Source organism: Polyodon spathula, chromosome 2, assembly GCF_017654505.1.
Source record: "Polyodon spathula isolate WHYD16114869_AA chromosome 2, ASM1765450v1, whole genome shotgun sequence".
NCBI classification, from domain to species: domain Eukaryota; kingdom Metazoa; phylum Chordata; class Actinopteri; order Acipenseriformes; family Polyodontidae; genus Polyodon; species Polyodon spathula.
Genome location: NC_054535.1, coordinates 35,420,190 through 35,442,551, shown reverse-complemented (window position 1 = coordinate 35,442,551; position 22,362 = coordinate 35,420,190). Strand labels below are relative to the sequence as shown.

The following is a 22,362-nucleotide window of genomic DNA, read 5'->3' as shown; positions in this document are numbered from 1 at the left end:
GCTTTGATTTTGGTTGTTTTCTGTCTGACTCTGATAATAAAATCAGCCAGTGGCACCCATGGGGAGCACTGTGTAAATTGTTTTATGTGTTTGTATCAATAATTTTAGCTGATGTCAGCAGTTTGTAAAAACCAAGGACTACACAACTGATACACGGTCTCAAAAATGAGCCAGATGCCAATCGGTGCAAGCTTCTCGTCAACCCACAACTACACGCACAACATTTGTATGATTGTGCACTGCAATGCCCAATATCTCTGACTTTTCTCACCAGGTAGGAGTTTAACTCTTTGTCTAGAGGGAGGATTTCTAAAAATATATTATTATTATTATTATTATTATTATTATTATTTTTTTTTTTTTGTTTTTTTTTTTTTTTTTTTTTATATTATTATTATTATTATTATTATTATTATTTATTATTATTATTATTATTATTATTAATCTCTACAAGAGACTGGTTAATTATGAAAATTAAAAATTATTTGCACCAAATACATTTTCAACATATCGTTAGCACTGCTCCCGTCATGCTGTCCGGAGTTAAGTACTTCCTGTTGCTGTATCGCAGTGTTGTGTTGTTGCTGTATCAGTTCTTTATTCGGTTTCCTTAATACTTAAATAAAGTGTTTTTTTATCTACTGTCGTGTTCATCAGCATGGCATCTTCCAACACTTACAGACTCCGCTGCTCCGTCCCAGGACACGAAATGGATGTTAGGGGACTGGCACCTACTTCGTTTCCCGAAGGCGCCTTTGTTTCTGTATCCAGAGACAGAACTGGCAGGGTATGGGTACCTAACATGGGGTAAGTGAGCGACACAGTAGTGTGTACAAGAAGTATATATACTACTTGTATGTACATCGTGACATAAGATTGGTGGTTTGCCTTTTGCTTTGTGACCGAGTTTAAATTGTAAAGCGATCAATAGTTGCATACAGATTACAATGAGTTAAACTTGCATGTCATTGCGCAATGACTGCGGCAAATGTGCTGCTGTTTTGTAACATTATGACAGTAATACGGTGTATTTTCTTTTACCAAAAGCAGGCATTAACTTTGTTAGGAAAGTGGTGGGATACAGTATTGTTGTTTAATGTAATTACTCCAACAGTTGCTTGATTTATATCAGAAACTTCCCAGGCCCATTTTAATCTACCTGGAAAAAGTTTGGGTCACAATGAACTGTCAGAGGAATTATGCTTCAAAGAGTTTAACCTTTTATTTATATGTTTACGATTTTAACACGTGTGTGTGTGATGAGAGCTGAGATTGTGTCTTATGTTACATCTACACATATTCGGTTGTAGAATGTTCACTGAACTAGATTAGTTTTGAATTAACGTATACAGACGATTTAAAATGAACATCAAAAGTCAGTACGTAATAAAGTAAATGTCATGCACTGCAGGCTTAATACATTTAGTTTGGAATATTCATAGGTATGGCAGGAACTTATATTGGTTATGTTCTTATTCCTGTCCACATTACACACAGTATTACTATATACAGAATATATTTTACTGGCTGTTGCTATTCAACTTTTTCATATGAATCTGAATTGTTTAACATTGTGTCGTACAGTTACAGCAAGTGCATTTACATAACTGGATCCTGGAACTGCTACCATTGGCATATAGTTTTTCTAAACATTTGGTAATTTAGACAATCCAAAATTTTCACTGTTTCCCTCCCTCCCTCCTTGGTGTGTCTTCTGGACCATTTGAGCTAAAGAGCTGTTCACCAGCCTTATCTATTGACCCCATTTTCCTTAGTGGGGGGAAAAAAGAAATAACGGGGTGATTTTAGTCCCTACTGATGTCACTATTTTAATGGTGTTCTTTATTTGAGTTACATAGTTGGAGTATTGCATGTTTATTTAAATGAAGTTGCCAAAATCCAGGTAAATTAAGTAAGATGGAATATGTATGTCTGACTTACCTTATGTATTATTATCAAGGAAAGGACTGTGTCCAGCCAGGAATAATGTTGATTTAAAGGGACTTGTTTGGGGTGTGATATAGCACCTGTCATGGCAGGACACTATATCACTATTTTATTCTTACATGTTGGTGAAGGTGAAAACAGGAATGCATTTCAGTGCTACCCCTGCAGTTTTTTATTTTTTATTTGGCAAAGCAAAAACAATGTGCACCTGGCCCTTTAAGAAAAGTACAAATAGTTATTTTTTGTTTGATTTTGAAGCTTTCTCCTCTTGGAGTTCTAACTATTGAGATCTCTTTTTATCCTACACCTCCTATAGGGAAGCAAAATGTATCCCATAACTGCATGGAACTGTGGGCAACAGCCCCTCTCAGGAAGCCCATGGTCCAAGTGCTGTATATTATCAGGAATGCACATACACTCTATCCCAGGGGGTAGAGAATTTATTTTTGAGAAGGATTTGGCAACTCCATGGGTGAAAGTTTTCTGTGGAAAACTGTAAATGTTTTCCCACTTATTTGATTTTTGTGACCCTTGTATGCACACAACTATTCTATGTTTTGTTAGGATTTTGCCTTTTAAATGGGTTAAAATGACTACACTATTTACAACAGCTAACATTAGCAGTGGTGTGACTGTAACAGAAGATGCTGGGCAGTTTGTGGAGACTACAAACAGTGATTCATTAAATATAGACTAGGCAGTAGTTTAGTTTGTTTTTACTCACTGTTAGTTAAAGTCTATGCATCGAAAAAAAAAAAAAGGCAGGAAAGAACCAGACAGTGTGTGTGTGTGTATGTATGTGTGTGTGTGTGTGTGTGTGTATATATATATATATATATATATATATATATATATATATATATACACACACACACACACACACACACACACACACACACACACACACACATACACAGACACAAAACATTAGGAAACACCTGCTGCTCTTTCCATGAAATAGACTGACGAGGTGAATCCAGGTGAAAGCTATGATCCCTTATTGATGTAACCTGTTAAATCCACTTCAGTCAATGTAGATGAAGGGGAGACAGGTTAAAGAAGGATTTTTAAGCCTTCACACAATTGAGACATGGATTGTGTATGTGTGCCATTCAGAGGGTAAATGGGCAAGGCAAAAGATTTAAGTGCCTTTGAACAGGGTATGGTAATTCAGCTTACTGCAGTGGCCTGCCCAGTCACCAGATCTCAATCCAATTGAGCATCTGTGGGATGAGATGGAACGAGCTATTCGGAGTAGAGATCCACTACCAGCCAACTTGACACAACTGTGGGAAGCATTGGAGTCAACATGGGCCAGCATCCCTGTGAAACGCTTTCGACACCTTGTAGAGTTCATGCCCCGACGAATTGAGGCAGTTCTGAGGGCAGAAGGGGGTGTAACTCAATATTAGGAAGGTGTTCCTAATGTTTTGTACACTCAGTGTGTATGTATGTGTGTGTGTGTGTGTGTGTGTGTGTATGTGTGTATGTATATATATATATATATATATATATATATATATATATATATATATATATATATATATAAAAACAAACAAACAAACACAGTCAGTCAGCTTGTGTTGCGGCAGTGCCATCAACGAGTTTAAGTTCAACACCAGCTCTAAATAAACTGTTATTAAGCAGTAGTAATGCTCTGAAGCAGCGGCATTTCAAAATAACAGAAGTCGTTTTATTGAAATTGTTTTATTCAGCAAAAAATGTGTACGACATCTGATTGAGTTAATCAGAGATTGTATTATATATGGTTTTTGCAGCTCAGATTTTCTAAAATTAATGTTATGTGAATTAGGCATACATGTAAAAGGTTTGATGAGTAGCGTTTTTAAAAATGTGCTTGTTAACTAGGGGTGTCACGATATGAACGTTTTCTCATATGATTATTGTATGTGTTATCATCACGATAATTGCAATAAACACGATAACTTGCGAAGAACTACAAAAAAAACCTTTACAAATATTTAAGTTTTACTATTTATTAAGTTGTAATAGGTATGAAATCAGTATAGCCTAAACTCTAACTAAAAAAATATGGTGCTTACTTATAATACAATAGCTATTTATACAATACTCAGTATTTGAAATGCAGAACTCTATGAAGTAAAAAATAATTTGGAGTATTTCCAAAGTTAAATAAAATAAGCCTTACAGAAAGAACTCAAGTCATCATCCCCATTGTGTGTTTTTTTTTTTAACTACAAAAATAATTGTCCAGGCTTTTTCAGTGGTGGTGATCTCTTAAATGCATGAACATATTTGTTGTGTTGCTGCTCTTGCAGAGAACACTAACTCTGTATACTTTACAAATTGGACCCCCCTCTTCAACAATCTGACCGTCATCATTTTTTTAAAACCAAAATAATCCTATATTATTGATTTAATTTGTTTTTTTGGTGGTGCGGTTGGTTTCCGTCTTCACTGGCTGTCATCTTGTAGTGCAGTGTGCACCGTAAACTCACACATGATTCAAGCGTAATTGATCTTACACAGTGGGCCACATAACATGACCAATCACAGCATTAGAAAAGTAGATCAAAGTTTCTACACTGGAAAAGAGTATGCAGGATGAAGTATACAGTATGGTACTGGAAGATCACTTTAAAAATTCCAATCACTGCAATTTGAACTTATTTGTATGAATAATTTAGCATTACAAATTATGACTTGAGGTTGACGAATCATAAATATAAATAAATAAATTACCGCGATCCTGAAAAATATTGACGATACAATAATTGTCAGAATTTTTATCACGATTATCTTTTTATCGTCATATCGCAATACCCCTATTGTTAACTAGCCTCATGTGATTTATCAGGTTGATCCATCTGGTAAAATGACAAGTTGTAAGTAAAATCATTTCAGTTTTTTGTTTGTTTTTTCTACAAAGTCAAGTACAAATAAGATTCTGAAAGTGGTCCAAATGGCTCAGAATGCATCTGAGAGGATGTACAATGCCAGAGCCAGACCCCCAGCCAAACGATTGGTTTTGCCCCAAGAGTTTCACCCATGCAGCTAGGACACGAGCTTAAATTTGAGGTGTGAAGGCTTTCACTTTTATGTATCATGCAAAAATGAAGGTATTTGTGGAAAAAGGTGCACTTTACCTGTACCATGTTAGAATTGCCACTTAAAGATGGTCTCAGGGTACAGTATGCTGTGGGCTATGATAAGCATGATCAGAAAATTCAGTATTTACCCAGGCTGTTGCAACACAATATCTGCTTTACTGAGTTTTATTTAAAACAAAAAGCACATTGATGTAACAGCAAGTATAGAAAGACTAAGTGTTATTTGTCAAATAACAATAAAATGTAGGCCTTAAATGAATTCATATTTTTTGTTATTGTTCACTTAATGTTTTTGTAATTTTTTTTTTTTTTTTTGTGTGTGTCCAGTCCGAACAGGAGTTTTACAGAAATGCACTGTATGCACGGTCACACCAATTTTGTGTCTTGTGTGTGCAACATACCTCCCAACGAAACCTACCCTCGAGGACTAATCGCAACAGGGGGAAATGACAACAACATCTGTGTCTTTTCATTGGACAGACCTGACCCTCTATACATTCTTAAGGGTCACAAAAAAACTGGTAGGTTGCTTTTGCTAAATGTTAAGCAAACATGTCAAACAAGATTATTATTATTGTTGTTGTTGTTGTTGTTGTTATTATTCAATGTTGTGAAAAACTTGAGTGGAAACCATGCACTTCTTAGTACTGTGCAAGTGTACTCTGTACAGGGGCTATAGCTATTTCTTGTCCGGCTGTTGACCCAACAATTCGTTTTGTGCAGTTAACTGTCAACAGCATGCATGCTTCAGTTTAACCATTGTAACATTATATCTATTTAATGTCACCTAGTTTGTACCCTCTCTGCTGGAAAATTCGGGACGCTGTTAAGTGGCTCGTGGGATACTACAGCGAAAGTGTGGCTCAATGACAAATGCATGATGTCTCTGCAGGTACAAAAGTGCATGAATTTTACACATTTAGTTTTTCTCTCCCTTGGTTTTCACATTAGTCATGTTCACATGCTTTACAGAGTTTTTGTTTATCTAGGGTCACACAGCAGCAGTGTGGGCTGTAAAGATATTTCCTGAACAGGGATTAATGCTGACTGGATCAGCTGACAAAAGCATCAAACTGTGGAAAGCAGGCAGGTGTGAGAAAACGTACAATGGTAAGCATTTTTAAATGCATTGCCATCATTTGATTTCCTCCAGAAGGTGGCAGTACACTATGTTAAGAGTACGATATGCATTGGCAGGGTTCGACATTAACCAGTCCAGGAAAATAGACGAGTGTGTCATAAAGTTGAAAAAAATAATTTACAAAAAAATATAACTGTGCCCCACACACACACCGATAACAGAATAATTAAACTAATCCAAAGTTTCCCACAGCACGTCATATTTATTGTACAGTCAAAATCTGAGACCACGTACTGAAGTGCTCAACATGGCAAATATTTTACAGTTGGATTACGCCAAATCCACCAGAAAAGGGTCATTTTGTTGTCCGACCATCTGAGATTTTGCTAGAAAAATTCACCTGGGGTTTTCAGGCCAGCTGAGTTCAAATATATACAGTGTGTGTGTGTGTTATATATAAAATACACACACACACACACACAACACACAGTGCCTATAGAAATAGCCTGGAATTTTTTTTTTTTTTTTTTTTTCATTTATCTACACATCCTACCCTCAACTTCCAAGTAAAGAAAAATATTATAGAAATCTGAAATTTGGAGAAAATTAATTAAATAAAAACTGAAATAGTTTGGTTGGATAAGTGTCCACCCCCTTGTAATAACAATCCTAAAATTAGCTCAGGTGTAATCTCCTTCAAAATTACACACCAAGTTAAGTGGCCTCCACCTGTGTTAAGTTGTAGTGATTCACATGATTTCAAAGCAAAGACTCAACCATGAGTACCAAGGCGCTTTCAAAAGAACTCTGGGACAGAGTTGTTGAAAGGCACAGATCAGGGGACGGGTATCAAAGGCCTTGAATATCCCTTGGAGCATGGTCAAGACGATTATTAAGAAGTGGAAGGTGTATGGCACCACCAAGACCCTGCCTAGATCAGGTCAGCCCTCCAAACTGGATGACCGAGCATGAAGGAGACTGATCAGAGAGGCTACCAAGAGGCCAATGGCAACTTTGCAAGAGCAACAGACTTTCTTGATCAAGACTGGTCAAAGTGTGCATGTGACAACAATATCCCAAGCACTCTGTATGGTAGGGTGGCAAGAAGGAAGCCATTACTCAAGAAAGCCCACCTTGACTCTTGTTTGAAGTATGCAAAAAAACACTCGGGAGATTCTGTAGCCATGTGGCAAAAAGTGTTGTGGCCTGACAAAACTAAAATGGAACTTTTTGGCTTAAATGCAAAGCGTTATGTTATAGTGCAAACCCAACACAGCGCATCACCCAACGAACACCATCCCTACATATATATATATATATATATATATATATATATATATATATATATATATATATATATATATATATTCTCAATAAAAACTTTTTTCCCCTTAAGTGTGGAGTATGGTGTGTAGATAAGTGGGGAAAATTGTAAATTCTAATTTTTGCCCTTTAATAACTTTTGAGTCATTTCATGGATTTGCCTGAAATTCGATATGCCCTGTCTCCAGGGGTACATCTATTGATGTGAACAGTAGTGCTCCAGTCGCCTGTGCGGTATTTGAGATACACACAGTGAAAAAACGAAGAAAAAAATCACTACTTTTAAGAAGTTTGGTTCCTTGTCCTGCGCCAAGACTGTTTGGTAGAACATGCTAGGGTTCTAGCGCTTGTTTCATATGAAAATGTTAATTTGTTCAAAATATATTCACATTTTCATCCCCCATTGTTTTCAATGGGATTTCCACGTTTTTGGATAGATGGATATCTGATACAAAAAAAAGAATGTGGCCATAACGAAAAAAGATCTTTTTTCGTCAGACCCTGTTCTTTTGTCGTCAAAGAAATGTACCAAATACATTCAACGTGAATTGGCTGCAAATGGGTTGAAGGAGGCTGTGCACAAGAGAAGTCATTGGAATTTGAATGAACTGGAACAATTTTGCATTGAAGAAGTGGTCAAAAATCACTAAACAATCATGCCAAAAGCTCATTGACAAATATCCTGATTGTTTAAAAAAGTTTATTATTGCTAAAGGTGCATCACCTACCAGTATATATTAATAAAATCTTCTTCATAAACTTTCTATAGGCACTATATATATATATATATATATATATATATATATACACACACACACACACACACACACACACACACACACACACACACTCAGTGTTCACCCTTTATAACGCTATAGTCAGAAGCCATAGTTACAAGATCGTGCTATTTGTATTCCGCCTTATAACAAGTATAAAAGGGCTACTGTAATAGCGTTATGAAGCAAATGGGAGCCACAATCTTATCGTGTTATAACTGATTGCGTACTTTAACAAGGCACGTTATAACAGGTGAGGACTGTATGTATAGTTATGTTTTTTAAGTATTTTCTCTGAAGGATTGTTAATTACCATATTACTTCAATTTAGCGCCGCAGCGATTGTACGAGGGCAGTATTTTATTACATGATTTAAGGTATTTTAGAAGCGACACTGTGGGAGGCTCTGATCTGCAGCACTATACTCCTGTGTGTTTTAGGGCATGTATACAGTACATTTACTGACCGTTAACGAGAGCCTATTAGGTGGGAGTTGGGAGGTCAGAGGAGTACTGTACCAGCGAATTGGGAGTGTGTATTGGTTGCTATGGGGCGGGACAAGAAGAGGAGAGAGAATGGTAGTTGTGTGTCAAGTTGTTTTCCATAACGTATTACCTCTGAATATAGGTTTGATTTTTGTTAAAACTAAAATATATCATACCCGGTTATTTTTTTTTTTTCTCCCTATAATTTACTTGCTTGTTTGTAATTTCTCTGTAAGAGAAACCAAAACTAAATTTTCTCATAGATATATAAATAAAAATTGTACCAGACTGTGTTAAATTCCAGCTGAATAAAAAAATAAAACAACTAACCCCCTTAGAAGAAGATAGAGCTAGAGTGATCGGCAAAGCTCTTAAGTTCCTCTGAGTTTAAGTTTTCACCATCCAAGCTGAGGACGAGGTAAACAGATAGCCCTTATTTTATCCTCTGCTGTGTTGGCTGAGGTTCAGGACTGATGTGCTGTAAGTAGTTCATCTTGGGTTGTCTGTCGGGACTGTGCCATAAAATAAAATATGGTGTGTGTACATCAGTTTGTATTACATGGTGGATTGAGGCTATAGTCTCTTCGGGGGTGTCACATGTACATAGCCAGAGTTGAGCATTTTTTTCTTTATTTTTTGAGCAGGGGTAGAAAAAAAAAGCTGATATCTGAGTGAGGCGTTAATTCGAGGGTGGCGTTAATTTTTAATAATACGGTATTAAAATATTTAATTTAATAAAATTAGTGAATACATTTTATCAGCAGGCTTCCAATTTTAGAGGATTGGGCTATATATTTTACTCCCATGAGCCAAATACAGGATAACATAATCTAATAACAAAAGACACGAGTTTTATAAATGAAACTGGCTGAGTAAAATAAAAAAAATTTAAAAATGTAAAATTAATTGGTTTTAACGGAGTAGGTCGTGGCCCACAGTGACCTGTTAATTGTTAGTTAACAATTGGCAGATTGTCTTTGATCATTTATTAGTGTAATAAGATAGAGTTTGGTCCTGAATAGACTGTCTCTTCTGGATGTCCTCTTACCTGTCCAGACATGTGCAGTCTGATTTTTTTGCTGGACGCAGTGGTGTTGCAAGCCCAGTCACATCTGGTGTCCCCCTAGGATCTGTTCTTGGGGGGGGGGGCCCCTTCTCTTCAGTATCTACATGCCTCCCCTCAGTCACCTCATCCGCCAACACAGCCTCATGTTTCACAACTATGCTGACGACACCCAGCTCTACTTAAAACTCGACCCTGGTAGCCCCTCTGCCATGGCCCTGCTCTCTGCCTGCACTCAAGACATCGAGGCCTGGATGTCTGCCAATTTTGTCCAACTGAACAGTAACAAATCAGAACTCCTTCTAGTAGGATCTAAAACTCAACTTAAGAATCTCAACATAGCTGACTTGAACCTCGGAAACTGTCTGCTATTGCCTTCCCCCATAGTATGAAGCTTTGGTGTACTTCTAGACAGCACCCTCTCCTTTGATGCCCACATCTCCCCCGTGGTCAGATCTTTCTTCTACCATCTTCGAAACATCTCTAACCCTAACCCTAAGTCTGTCCCTACCTTTCCTTCCCGGATGCGGAGATACTTTGTCATTTGTTGCCCCTCGACTACTGCAACTCTCTATATGGTGGTCTCCTAGCACTCACCATAAACTGAATGTAGCTAGTTCAGAATGCTGCTGCCAGGATCCTTACCAGGTGTAAAAAATGTGATCACATTGCCCCCTGTCTTGCCCAGCTGCTCTGGCTACCTGTAAAGTTCAGGATTATGTTAAAAACTCTCCTGCTCACCTACAATGCCCTCTCAAGTACCTGTTATTAATCTGTTTTTAGCTGCTGCTACTATTTCACATATTATGTTACTATCATGTATTATGCACTTTCCACTGTATTTATTGTCCTATTTAATGTATTATGTTACTATCATGTGTTATGTACTTTCCACTGCATGATGTATTATGCATTTCTCTATTTGAAGTATTATGGATTTTCTTGTATTTACTGCATCTTGTAAAACACTTATGGTGTTCCATTATGAAAGGCGCTATATAAAATAAAGATTGATTGATTATAGTGTTAAGGATTTTTGTTACAATATAGACACACTGTTAACATCCAGGTCTGTACGCACGGGGTGCCAGCTCCTCAGTGAAGTCAACTCTTGTGTCTTAATAAGAAGTGTGCACTGTGTAACTGCCTCCGAAACAAAAATAATTTTATGTTGCAACAAAGCTGGAAACTATATTGATCGTTTGAAAAAGAGTAGTAACGTTGGCATATCTCTGTCATGAATATACATGTTGTTTTTGGCTTGTTCACCAACCATGTGGCAAAGCAAAATTGATTTGAAAAAAATAAAAATAAAAATATTGAGAATCTGATTAACTTCATGTCTGGTTGATTTGGAATAAAAACTCAGTTTGCGATTGAATGTTGGATTAAGATTTGCTGCACTTTGAAACGATTCATGTCAGATGGTTTTGAGTAAAAGTTTAGCTTAAATTCTGGATTTATGCTTTTTTGTACTGCGTTTTAATTCTTTAACAAATTGGATAAAGCAAAAGCAAACTACTGCATACATTAAATGAACAGGTACATGTATTTACAGTCTCATCTCATTAACTTACTCCAGCAGTTTATCCTTCATTTTGATTGTCCTTTCGCTATAACGAACCCCTTGATGTAATGAATAAAAGGCTTGGACCCCTACAGGTTCGTTATAGTGAGAGTGTGCTGTAGTGGTTATTATTAGGATTATTATAATTCAGTTAAGGTTTTATCGTTGATGTGACCATATGGTAACAGCTCTGTTGCAGGTTTGCTTGTAAAAAAGAAATAATTGTATCAAAGTCTACACCCCCTTGAACCTTTTTAACATTTTGTTGTGTCAGTGCTTCAGAGTTTCATGCATTCAAATGAGGATTTTTTTTCCACTTATCTACACACCATACTCCACACTGTTAAGGGGGAAAATGTTTTTATTGAGAAAAAAATTATATATTAAAAATAGAAAACTGAAAGATCATAATTGGATAAGTCTCCACCCCCCTGAGTTAATAAGTGTTGGAAGCACCTTTGGCAGCAATTACAGCTGTGAGTCTGCTAGAATAGGTCTCTACCAACTTTGCACACCTAGATTTGGCAATATTTGACCATTCTTCTTCACAAAACTGTTCAAGCTCTGTCAAGTTCCTTGGGGAGCATTGATGGACAGCAATCTTCAAGACTTGCCACAAATTTTCGATTGGATTTAGGTCGGGGCTGTGACTGGGCCACTCAAGGACATTTACATTTTTGTTCCTTAGCCACTCCAGTGTAGCTTTGGCTGTGTGCTTTGGGTCATTGTCATGCTGAAAGGTGAACTTCCTTTCCCAGTTTCAGCTTTCTTGCAGAGGGCAGCAGGTTTTCCTCAAGCACTTCTCTGTACTTTGCTCCATTAATTTTCTCTTCTATCCTGACAAGTGCCCCAGTCCCTGCCTATGAGAAACATCCCCATATCATGATGCTGCCACCACCATGCTTCACAGTAGGATGATATGTTGTGTTGGGTTTACGCCAAACATAACGCTTTGCATTTAGGCCAACAAGTTCCATTTTAGTTTTGTCGGACCACAACACTTTTTGTCACATGGCTACAGAATCTCCTGAGTGTTTTTTTGCATACTTCAAACAGGATTCAAGGTGGGCTTTCTTGAGTGGGCTTCCTTCTTGCTTGGTCATCCAGTTTGGAGGGACGGACTGATCTAGACAGGGTCTTGGTGGTGCCATAAATCTTCTACTTCTTAATAATCATCATGACTGTGCTCCAAGGGATATTCAAGCCTTTTGATATATTTTTTTTATACCCAACCCCTGATCTGGGCCTTGGTGCTCATGGTTGAGTCTTTGCTTTGAAATGCACTACCCAGCAGAGGGAACCTACAGGAACTGCTGAATTTATCCAGAAATCATGTAAATCACTACAATTTAAGGTGGAGGCCACTTAACTTGGTGTGTGATTTTGTAGGCGATTGTTTACACCTGAGCTAATTTAGGATTGCTGTTACAAGGGGGGTGGACACTTATCCAACCAAAGTGTTTCAGTTTTTATTTTTAATTAATTTTCTACAAATTTCTAGAATATTTTTTTCACTTGGAAGTTGTGGGGTAAAACAAAAAAACTATTTCAATGCATTTTAATTCCAGGCTATAAGGCAACAAAAGGTGAACATTTTGAAAGGGGGTGTAGACTTTCTGTAGGCACTGTATTGAAACACACTGTTGTTTTTCCTTTAACAACCTCCCAAATCAGCCTAAACACAACACCACAAGGATTTTTTTTTTATATCACATATGCTTGCACATGGGACATTACATCAGGCTGCACAAGTGAATATACAGGCTTGACCTTCTTGGCATAATTGTTTAACTTTATTGTCTTTCTGTTTCTTTAAGTTGTGAAATGCCTTTAGGCAAATAATTCAGACCATTTTTGATTTGCAGATAGTCAACAGGATGTGGTCATCCGATTTTAATAGAGAGCATCCTAAACAACATAATTTAAGATGTTGACGAGGATGATGATGCAAAATTTATGACACCCTGTATATTAGATCAGCGTTACTGATAGATATTTTCTTTGTTTTGCTACTTTAGGTCACAAAGATTGCGTAAGAGGGTTAGCTATTGTGAACAACACCGAGTTCTTCTCTTGCAGTAATGATGCCAGCATAAGAAGGTGGCATATAGATGGAGAATGTCTGCAGGTTTACTATGGGCACACCAACTATATATACAGTATATCGGTCTTCCCGAATGGTCAAGGTAAATATAATATACGTTGTGACTGGTAATTATTTTTCATGTTGGTTTATTTAGATTCAGATCTTCTAAATATTTTTCAAGATTTCAAAATATGTTTTATTGAAAACAATGTGTTGTCCTCCCCAATTTACCATCTGAAATGTTTCAGTAAAGATTAAGAATGTGTATGATTCCGTTTTAGACTTCATTAGCACAGGAGAAGATCGATCCATACGAATTTGGAAAAATGGTGACTGTGCACAGACCATCAGGCTTCCTGCTCAGTCAGTATGGTGCTGCTGTATTTTGGACAATGGGGACATAGTTGTTGGTGCAAGGTATTTTTGTTTTTGGTTACTTCAAAATTGTTGAAGTTGTCTTTTCTAAAAAAAATTTAAAAAAATGATAATAATAAAAAAAAATCACATTTTCACACTGAGCTAACCACAGCTGTAAAAATGGTGAAACAGAATCATGCATATCTGTGTATAGAAAATATAGTGTATATAGTTTTATATCTTGATTTGAAATTCTGGGCTGTCGCCAAACCATCTGAACATTTTAGTATTATCCAAATAAAGTTTGACCTCTTTATTAATTTACAGTAAATATTTAAATAATTGTATTATCCTATGGTTCTTGATGTTTGCTGGGCAGCTCTTCACTTAACATCTTTTATTTTTTTAGTGACGGGATCATCAGAGTCTTTACAGAGTCTGACGAGCGGAAAGCAAGTGCTGAAGATATTAAGGCTTTTGAAAATGAACTTTCCCAGACTACAATTGATGCTAAAACAGGAGATTTGGGAGATATTAAAATGGAGGAACTTCCAGGGAGAGAACACTTAAAGGAGCCTGGTAAATTTTGACAGATACTGTACAGTATGACTGACCTTGAATTTCTATCCAGTGCATTGTTTGACAAGTCTATTCTTGATTACCAACCAGCTGATAGAATTTCAACTAGCCACTTGAATTGTGGATGGGGGTGTGAATTTACTGTGAATTAATAGCAGTGGTTACTTTTAAGCAATACAGAGCATGCAGGTTACTGTATATAAATGGTTGTTCATCATATATATTACAACAGTGATATGTGTCACACATAAATCCTTGACAGTTCTAGATTGTAGGATGTAGTTTGGGTTTTAAACAAATGGACTCCACTATTTTTGTAATGTTCTAATAATATCCTGTATGCCTCCTTGTTTGACTGTTAGATCCTGGATTGTGTTAAAGCCTCCCTCTTACTGTTAAGGTACCCGGGATGGGCAGACACGGCTTATTAAAGATGGAGAGACGGTGCAGGCGTATCAGTGGAGCGTCTCTGACGGTAACTGGCTGAAGATTGGGGATGTCATTGGCTCATCTGGGGCGACACCGCAGTCATCTGGAAGAGTACTGTTTAAGGGAAAAGTAAGTTCCACAGTATCAGTCCCATTTGGAGCGGTGTTCATATTGCACTTTTTATCCTGCACTGCTATTTAAACTATTTTTGTTTGTGCAACTGTGTTTGCATGAGAGATGTTTTAAAGATCTATTTAATAATAGTTCTTGAAAAATAGAAATGACTAGAGTTTGGGGAGACCTGTGATGGACAGGGAGAGGCAATGGATACATTAGAAATATTTTAAAGAAGATGTAATGTGAAGTCAAAAGACTGATCAATATGGAACCATTTCTCTTTTTCTTCAGGAGTATGATTTTGTTTTTACCATCGATGTAAATGAAGGAGGTCCTTCAATGAAACTGCCCTATAACGTTGCTGATGACCCTTGGTTAACTGCACACGATTTTCTGGAAAAGAACGACTTAAACCCCATGTTCTTAGACCAGGTGGCTAACTTTATCATAGAGAACACTAAAGGAGATACTGTGGGACACAGAGCGACAGGACACTCGGATCCGTTTACAGGTAAGTGTGCTCTGCAAAAAGCTGCTTTTTTTGCGATTATGATCCTGTTTTTATTGTAAGGAGAAAAATATATTTTGAAGGAAAAAAAAATCCCAAATTGAGTTACTAGTAACACAGCTTTTAATAGGATTTACTTTGTTTTCATGTGTTTTTGTAAGTCTTCAGTTCTTCAACAGTCATTCCCTGTACATTATGTCCATGGGGATGCTTCATTTTTTATGTCTAAACACTTTTTTTGTGATATTGCATAGCAGTATCTCCCATTCCAGGTTTTAATATGTGTTTGATTAGGCCCAGTGTATAATATGCTCAGGTGTGTCTTATTGAACTCCATCAAATTGCTTTGCCATGGAAGTCTTATTTCCATCCCTGGACTACTTCCTACTTTCTTAATCTCCTTTCTCTTGCCATGCAGGTTCGGGCCGCTATGTTCCTGCGTCTGTTGGTGGCTCCAGTGCAAGTGGAGCAGATCCCTTTACAGGTATGTAATTCTAGAACAAATATCAGATATTATCCCTTACTGGAAATGTTAATTGAAAGAACATATTGACTGTGCACCACTATTTATAACCTTAGTCAAGACAAGTTGGTTGTACAGTAGCTGTGTCTGAAGCAGCTCCAATGAATAATAATGTGTTTTTTATAAAATACACTACTTGAGTTACATACACAGGATTTCACCTGCACTACACTAGAAAAGTATATGTAGTATTTAGAAATGTTTGCAGGTATGCTGGGATGGTAAAAGCTTTGTTTTAAAATATTGTATCCATCTCAATAAGTCTATAATAGGGCTGTATGGCTAATTATTGTTGGTGTATGTGTGTGTGTGTGTGTGTGTGTGTGTGTTTTTTTTTTTTTTTTTTTTTTTACACTGTTTTCTTCTTTTAGGCTCTGGGCGCTATATTCCTGGATCTGGTCCAAGTATAGATGCACCTGCTGGGGTAGCAGATCCTTTTACTGGTAGGTTGATCTAATATTTTCAATATAGAAACGTAGCTTTCTGTCTTCGTTAGTCATTACCAAACCAGGCTAATTTCCATTGCCTAACCGAGGATGATAACATACATAACTTTTCACATGATTGTCGTGTTCTCTTTGCAGGTTGCCGTGTTTTATTTAGGGGATATGGAATGTGCGTTTAGTATTTGCACAGTAATGAGTTCATTTCAAACATCGAGAGAATGTATTCATTTGTTTTTATCATTCTCTTCTGTGCCTGTTACCAGAACTTCTATGTTTTCCTGTTTTTTTTTAATTTATTTTTTTAAGGTGGAAGTGCTTACTCCTCAAATACACGACAATCAACATCTGCTCCAACAAATATTTATTTTCCGAAGACAGACGCAGTAAAATTTGAACAGGCAAATACAACGCAGATTTTGGGTATTCTTGGTCTCTCTTACTTCAGAAAAATAAGTATGTCTTCTCCTCAAGGGTCACTCTGCATGAGGATTCATAGGTTATCTGTTAAATAATGATATGTTTAGGACTAGGATAGTGGTTTAATTATTTGTTGCAGAATGAAGGGTATGGTTGGATCAAATACCTGGACTAGAATGGCACTTCTGATTGCGGTTTTCCCTGATATAACACCACTGATACAAAAAACAAAAAAAAAATGAAATCGGTGTAAAGCCAATAAATGCCGGAATAAAAGTGGTTACTCAGTTGACGTTAACTTCACCCCTTTTCCAATTAAAAAAAAAAAAAAAAAACCTACAACAAAAAAACCCTTAAAAAAGCTTTAACCCTTTGCGGCCCTGTGTTGGACCAGGTCCGCCATTACAATCAAAAAGACGTCAAGCACAGGTCTCTAGTTGTTTTTTCTCCGGAAAAAAGCAGAGAAAACCTTTCAATGGCTGAGTGAGACCAATAGGAGCCGAGAGAAGCCGAAAAAAAAGAGGTCCAGATCTGAGCAATACACATAGTCCCTGCACCACAGAGATAACAGACATAAAGAAGATAGCTGCTTCCGCATCCAGCGCTCAAAGAATATCACAGACATTTGCAGAGCTTTTTGAGATGTTATAGTAATAAAATAATGATTTGGATCGCATTATTGAGGAGTTTGGTGATAAAACTAGTGATCAGGAGAGGATTTATCAGTATGCACGTCTATAAAGAGGTATGTGAAAAATAAAGTGGGGGGGGTATTTTAAACAGCACGTTTAAAATGAACAGCACGTGTGAAAATAAATTGGACCTGACGTGCCTGACAGGCGCTGAATAAATGGACCGCAAAGGGTTAAAAATGGTCTCAAATGGGGCTCCAAAGTGGCGCATCCGGCAAAGGCACTCCGGGTGGAGCGCACGATGCGCCTTATAGCCCGGAGGTCGGCAGGTTCGAGTCCAGGCTATTCTACTGGCTATCAGGGACGAAAGCTCCCAAGGGACGTTGCCCGGGTGGGGAGGGCTTAGGTCAGCCAGGGTGTCCTTGGCTCACTGCGCACCAGCACGCAGTAGCTCTGAGGTGGCTGCATGCTGGGCCTGCAGAAAAAAGCGGTTGGCTGACGGCACACACTTCGGAGGATATTGTGTGTTCGTCTTTGCCACTCCTGCGTCAGTGCAGGGGTGGTAGCGATGAGCTCAGCCTAAAAATAATTGGCTATTTCGAATTTGGAGAAAAACGGGTTAAAATCAATTGGGGACTACTAAATTAAAAAAAAAAAAAAAAATGGTCCCAAATAAACCATAGAAAACGCAGCATATAACAATGTATTACAGACTTTTATAGCTTAAATTTACGAGTAAAAATGGAATATGCACAGAACAAAACGTTAAGTAATTGAACAGAACTAACTAACTAAGTAAGTCTGAGCTCCACCCCTCTCCTGCTTCAGCACAGCTGGACTCAGTCACTGGAAGGCAAGGCAGACAGGCTCGCTTCGTCCTGCCGCAGAGACTTCAGCTGTCGGTCAGGGTACTGTGCACAATATTCATTAAGCGTTTGCCTCTGGCGCCCCATTTTCATTAAAGTATTAAAGTTCATTCTACTTTAATCTCAAAGTAGGCGCTTTGAATGACAGGTGCTGTAGCTGGCAAATGAAAGTGCACAGTCGGTGCAGGTCTGGATGATTGACAGTTATTTAAATGAATGAGAGCATTGTAGCGCTGCTTCAGTCAACAAGATCTGTCAGAACAGGCTGAAACTACAGTACTAACGGACCAATGAAATGACTGACAGTACCCCCAGCTATTCAGAGCAGAACAGAGACAGGACAGACAGCAAGTGCAAAAACTACACAAACTAGAGAGGATTTCTAAATTATTACTTTTGGTAAGAAGATAAAAAATAAAGTGGTTTTACTGATGTTTTGTCCTATATAAATTTATTTCAGTCAAACTCATTTTTGGGGAATTCAAGGTTTACAGCTTTACTGATTTTAATATCAAAAAGTAGCAAGTCTAGTTATATTACAGTATATAGAATAAAACAGAATTGCAAATTGTGGTGAAATGTATAAAAATGTCTAGATACACAAAAATCCAAGAAGAATGTGCCCATGCCCATAAGGATTTCATTGTGGAAGACAGCAAAGGAAAGAAGGTACAACTTAAGTGCGTAAGAACTTTCGAGTTACTATATATATTGTGACACAAAAAAACGTCCAGGCATTTTGGAAAGTAACCGAAAACAGTAATTTCATAGTGCATAAAAGCGAAAGCCCCGAAAAAAACCTTTTTTCATAAAACTTGAATATAGCTAAAAATAAGCACAGAATAATATAATTTATCAAAACAGAAGTCCTAATTATATAATAGGGCTAAACAGTCTTGAGCAGTCATTGCATTATTTAGTCAGAATATGCTAAACATTTAGAATTTATTTTAATTTGTTTGGGTTTATTTTATTTATTTTTTAGTAATGTTAAAACAAAAATCATTTTTGAAACCTCTTCCTTTCTGTAGCCAAGTTGAAGGAATTAAACAGAGGAGCACCAAGTGAACAAACGTTGTCTGATGACGGAATCCAAAAGCTTGAAAAGCTGCTCTCAACTGTTTCCAATCTTAATGCTGTAGAAAAACCTACAACAGAGGAGATTGAGATACTGTGGAAAACTGCCCACTGGCCTGAAGGTACTTGCATCTTAATGTGTAATTTCGTGAGACCAAACAGAACTGGACAGTCTGATTTGGCAAAACCTGCCGTGGAACGTGGTGTTCTTGTTCGTGGAAAAACCCAGTCTGGTCGGGGAGCAGTTCCATGTGGTGAAAGGTGAAGGAGCCCCACAAGTACAGCTGTGGACAAAAGTTCATCCAGAATTTTAGGATTGAGACCTAATAAAAAAATTAAAAACTAGATTAACATAATTTATGTGATTTTTTTTTAACATCACGTAATCAAATAAACTACTACAGAACAATATTGCAGTGGTCTACCAGAAGCCATAATAGTAGTACAGTATTTCATGTTAGATTTTGTATTCAAACCAAATACAAAAAGCGAGTTTAGTTCAATTCCTGTTCCCGGATTTAAAATCTTAATGACTCGTTTGCAAAAATGGTATAACCTGTTTTGCAAATAATAGTTTTGTCTTAATTATGAATTAATTCAATCAGTTTAACTTCACTCGCTGTTTATGTTCGGTTTGAATTAAAAATAAGGAGCTGCCTCTTTTTTTTTTACATTCTCAATGAAAAAGAATCATAGTCTCAATCAAGTTATGGGAGAGAAATTAAGTGAACTGAGTTGAATCAAAAAAAGGGACATCACGTGATCAAAAATAAAAACCAAAAAACAAAGCCCCCTTTCTGTACTGTGTAGAGAGATTTGTAATATATTTGACCAATAATTTTTTATTAATGTTATAGTTTATTACATATGATATAAATACAGCTTTGAACTTTCTGGCTTAAAAAAAATCACCACAAAGCAGAAAAAACAGCATGCCCAAGTTGCTATTAGCCATGATGCTAGAACAGAAAAATAGAACAAACTTATTTCGCGATGAGGCTAAAACCTGTTCCTGTTCCACATCGAACAAGCTGAACTTTTCTGTTTGCCTCACGAAATTCCACCTTTAGTAGAATTTAGGGTTTTGCAAGTAGTAGGTTCCACCCACAGTTGCCATGACAACTGAGATAACAATCAATTTTTTTTTTTTTTTTTGCTTGTTTAATTTCATTGCAAGTAATTGGAACATTTTTAAACACTTTTTTTATAAGAATGTGTGCTGTGTGTTATGAGCTGATGTTGCCTAAATCCATAGCTAGAAAATTAAACATTGTCAGCAGCCCAGAGCATTTTGTGCCCTTGAATGGGAAAGCTTCTATACAGCTGCATGAGTTTTAGCTGGTCAGTAGATCGAAGACTAGTCTTTAGTGCAAATAACCTAGCGCTTTCTTGAGCACACTGGCTAATTGTAGTAATAGAAATAAAGAGAAAGCATAACTTATTCAGTTTTAACTTCCCACCGTCACCCTTGCTTGTTTTAGATATTGTCTTTCCTGTCTTGGATATCCTTCGCCTAGCTGTGAGGCACCCTGTGGTGAATGAACAATTCTGCAATGAAAAAGATGGTGTTCAATTTTGCAATCATCTGCTAAACCTGATGGGCCCCCATGGGAAACCAGCTAATCAAATGCTGGTCCTTAGGACTCTGTGTAATAGCTTTGCAGGCCAGTGGGGCCAGACGCTGCTGATGTCAATGAGGGAGACGGTGATGTCACAGGCAATGGAACTGAGAGCGGTCAACAACAAGAACATTCACGTTGCATTGGCTACCCTGGTCCTTAATTATGCAGGGTGCCTGCATAAGGTAGCTGACCTTGAAGGGAAGGCGCAATGCCTTTCCATGGTCAGCACTATCCTTGAGGTGGTGCAAGACAAAGAGGCCATCTTCAGACTTCTGGTGGCACTGGGGACAACTATCGGCAATGACGGTACTGCAAGGGATTTGGCACAGTCGCTGGGAGTCAGATCTCAAATCAAGAAATATTCCAATGTAACTGACCCAGCTAAATTGGGGGAATGCTGTAAGTTGATTCTGAATCAACTGTAGTCTTTATTTATTGTTTTTTCCAGTTTATAAATTTAACATTTACAAAAAGTTTTGCTGATTTTAATTTCACATTCTGCTGCAATAAAGTGATGGTAAAGTAGTGTTGTAAAGCATGATTACTCCCAAACCTTCTTTCCTGAAAGGCCTGCCATAAGATTAGACATCCTGCAACTGCAAAAAACAATTTGTTGTAGTGAGTGCTGATATTACTTTTTTTCAAGGTTGTGAGTGCTAACATTGCCTTTTCATGGTAGTAAGTGTTAACGCTTTTTTCAGATGTCGACTTCATTGAATCTGTCACAACAGATATTTAATGAAAATAAAAAATGAAAATCACTCATACTTGACCCTGTTCACAACTTTATTGTTTTAAGCAAAGTTTTGTTAGGAATTATTATTATTATTATTATTATTATTATTATTATTATTATTATTATTATATTATTATTTAGCAGATGCCTTTATCCAAGGCGACTTAGAGACAAAACTTTGTGAACCGCAGACTTCATTTAAATCAATTAAAACATGCTTTAAAAAATATAAAATGATGACATTCTTTGTGTGTGTGTAAATAGGACCCAAATAAAGCTTTGTGGATAGAGCCCTGAGTGTATCATAATCTGAAGTCACCCTGTCTTTGTGTATATTTTTACATGAACATGCAGTCAGTGTAGGTCATATTTCATGTTACCGATAGCTAAAGCCCCCTGAAATTATTTTTATTTATCATTTTTCATTTTATTTTACACAAACCTTGTTTTATCCACTCATTTTATTAAAGATACATATTAAATAACTCAAATAGATGTATATAAATAAAAACAAAGTATACATCATGTTTTAGCTGTATACATATTTTTTATGAAACATCAATTTTTTGTTTTTATTTTGACATAAACAGATCCAGCACAGAAAAATAATTTAGCTACCATAATTTCTCATTA

General features: G+C 37.0%; 1 protein-coding gene across 3 annotated transcripts; it reads left to right on the top strand.

The window, feature by feature from the left end:
• Nucleotides 1–22,043, top strand: LOC121295751 (phospholipase A-2-activating protein-like). 3 transcript variants are annotated; one of them, XM_041220761.1, is made up of 15 exons: nucleotides 1–274; nucleotides 658–807; nucleotides 5,367–5,560; nucleotides 5,831–5,931; nucleotides 6,029–6,149; nucleotides 13,353–13,520; nucleotides 13,702–13,837; nucleotides 14,187–14,356; nucleotides 14,757–14,914; nucleotides 15,194–15,413; nucleotides 15,829–15,894; nucleotides 16,305–16,376; nucleotides 16,686–16,799; nucleotides 19,326–19,493; nucleotides 20,853–22,043. In XM_041220761.1, the coding sequence occupies exons 2-15, from the start codon at nucleotides 659–661 to the stop codon at nucleotides 21,416–21,418; spliced, it is 2,403 nt and encodes an 800-aa protein (XP_041076695.1). In that variant the 5' UTR covers nucleotides 1–274; nucleotide 658; the 3' UTR covers nucleotides 21,419–22,043. The 3 variants fall into 3 exon arrangements, with proteins under 3 accessions (XP_041076695.1, XP_041076705.1, XP_041076712.1); XM_041220771.1 differs by having other exon boundaries at nucleotides 2–274; nucleotides 682–807; XM_041220778.1 differs by lacking the exons at nucleotides 1–274; nucleotides 658–807; nucleotides 5,367–5,560; nucleotides 6,029–6,149 and having other exon boundaries at nucleotides 5,836–5,931.
• The last annotated feature ends 319 nt before the right edge of the window (nucleotides 22,044–22,362 follow it).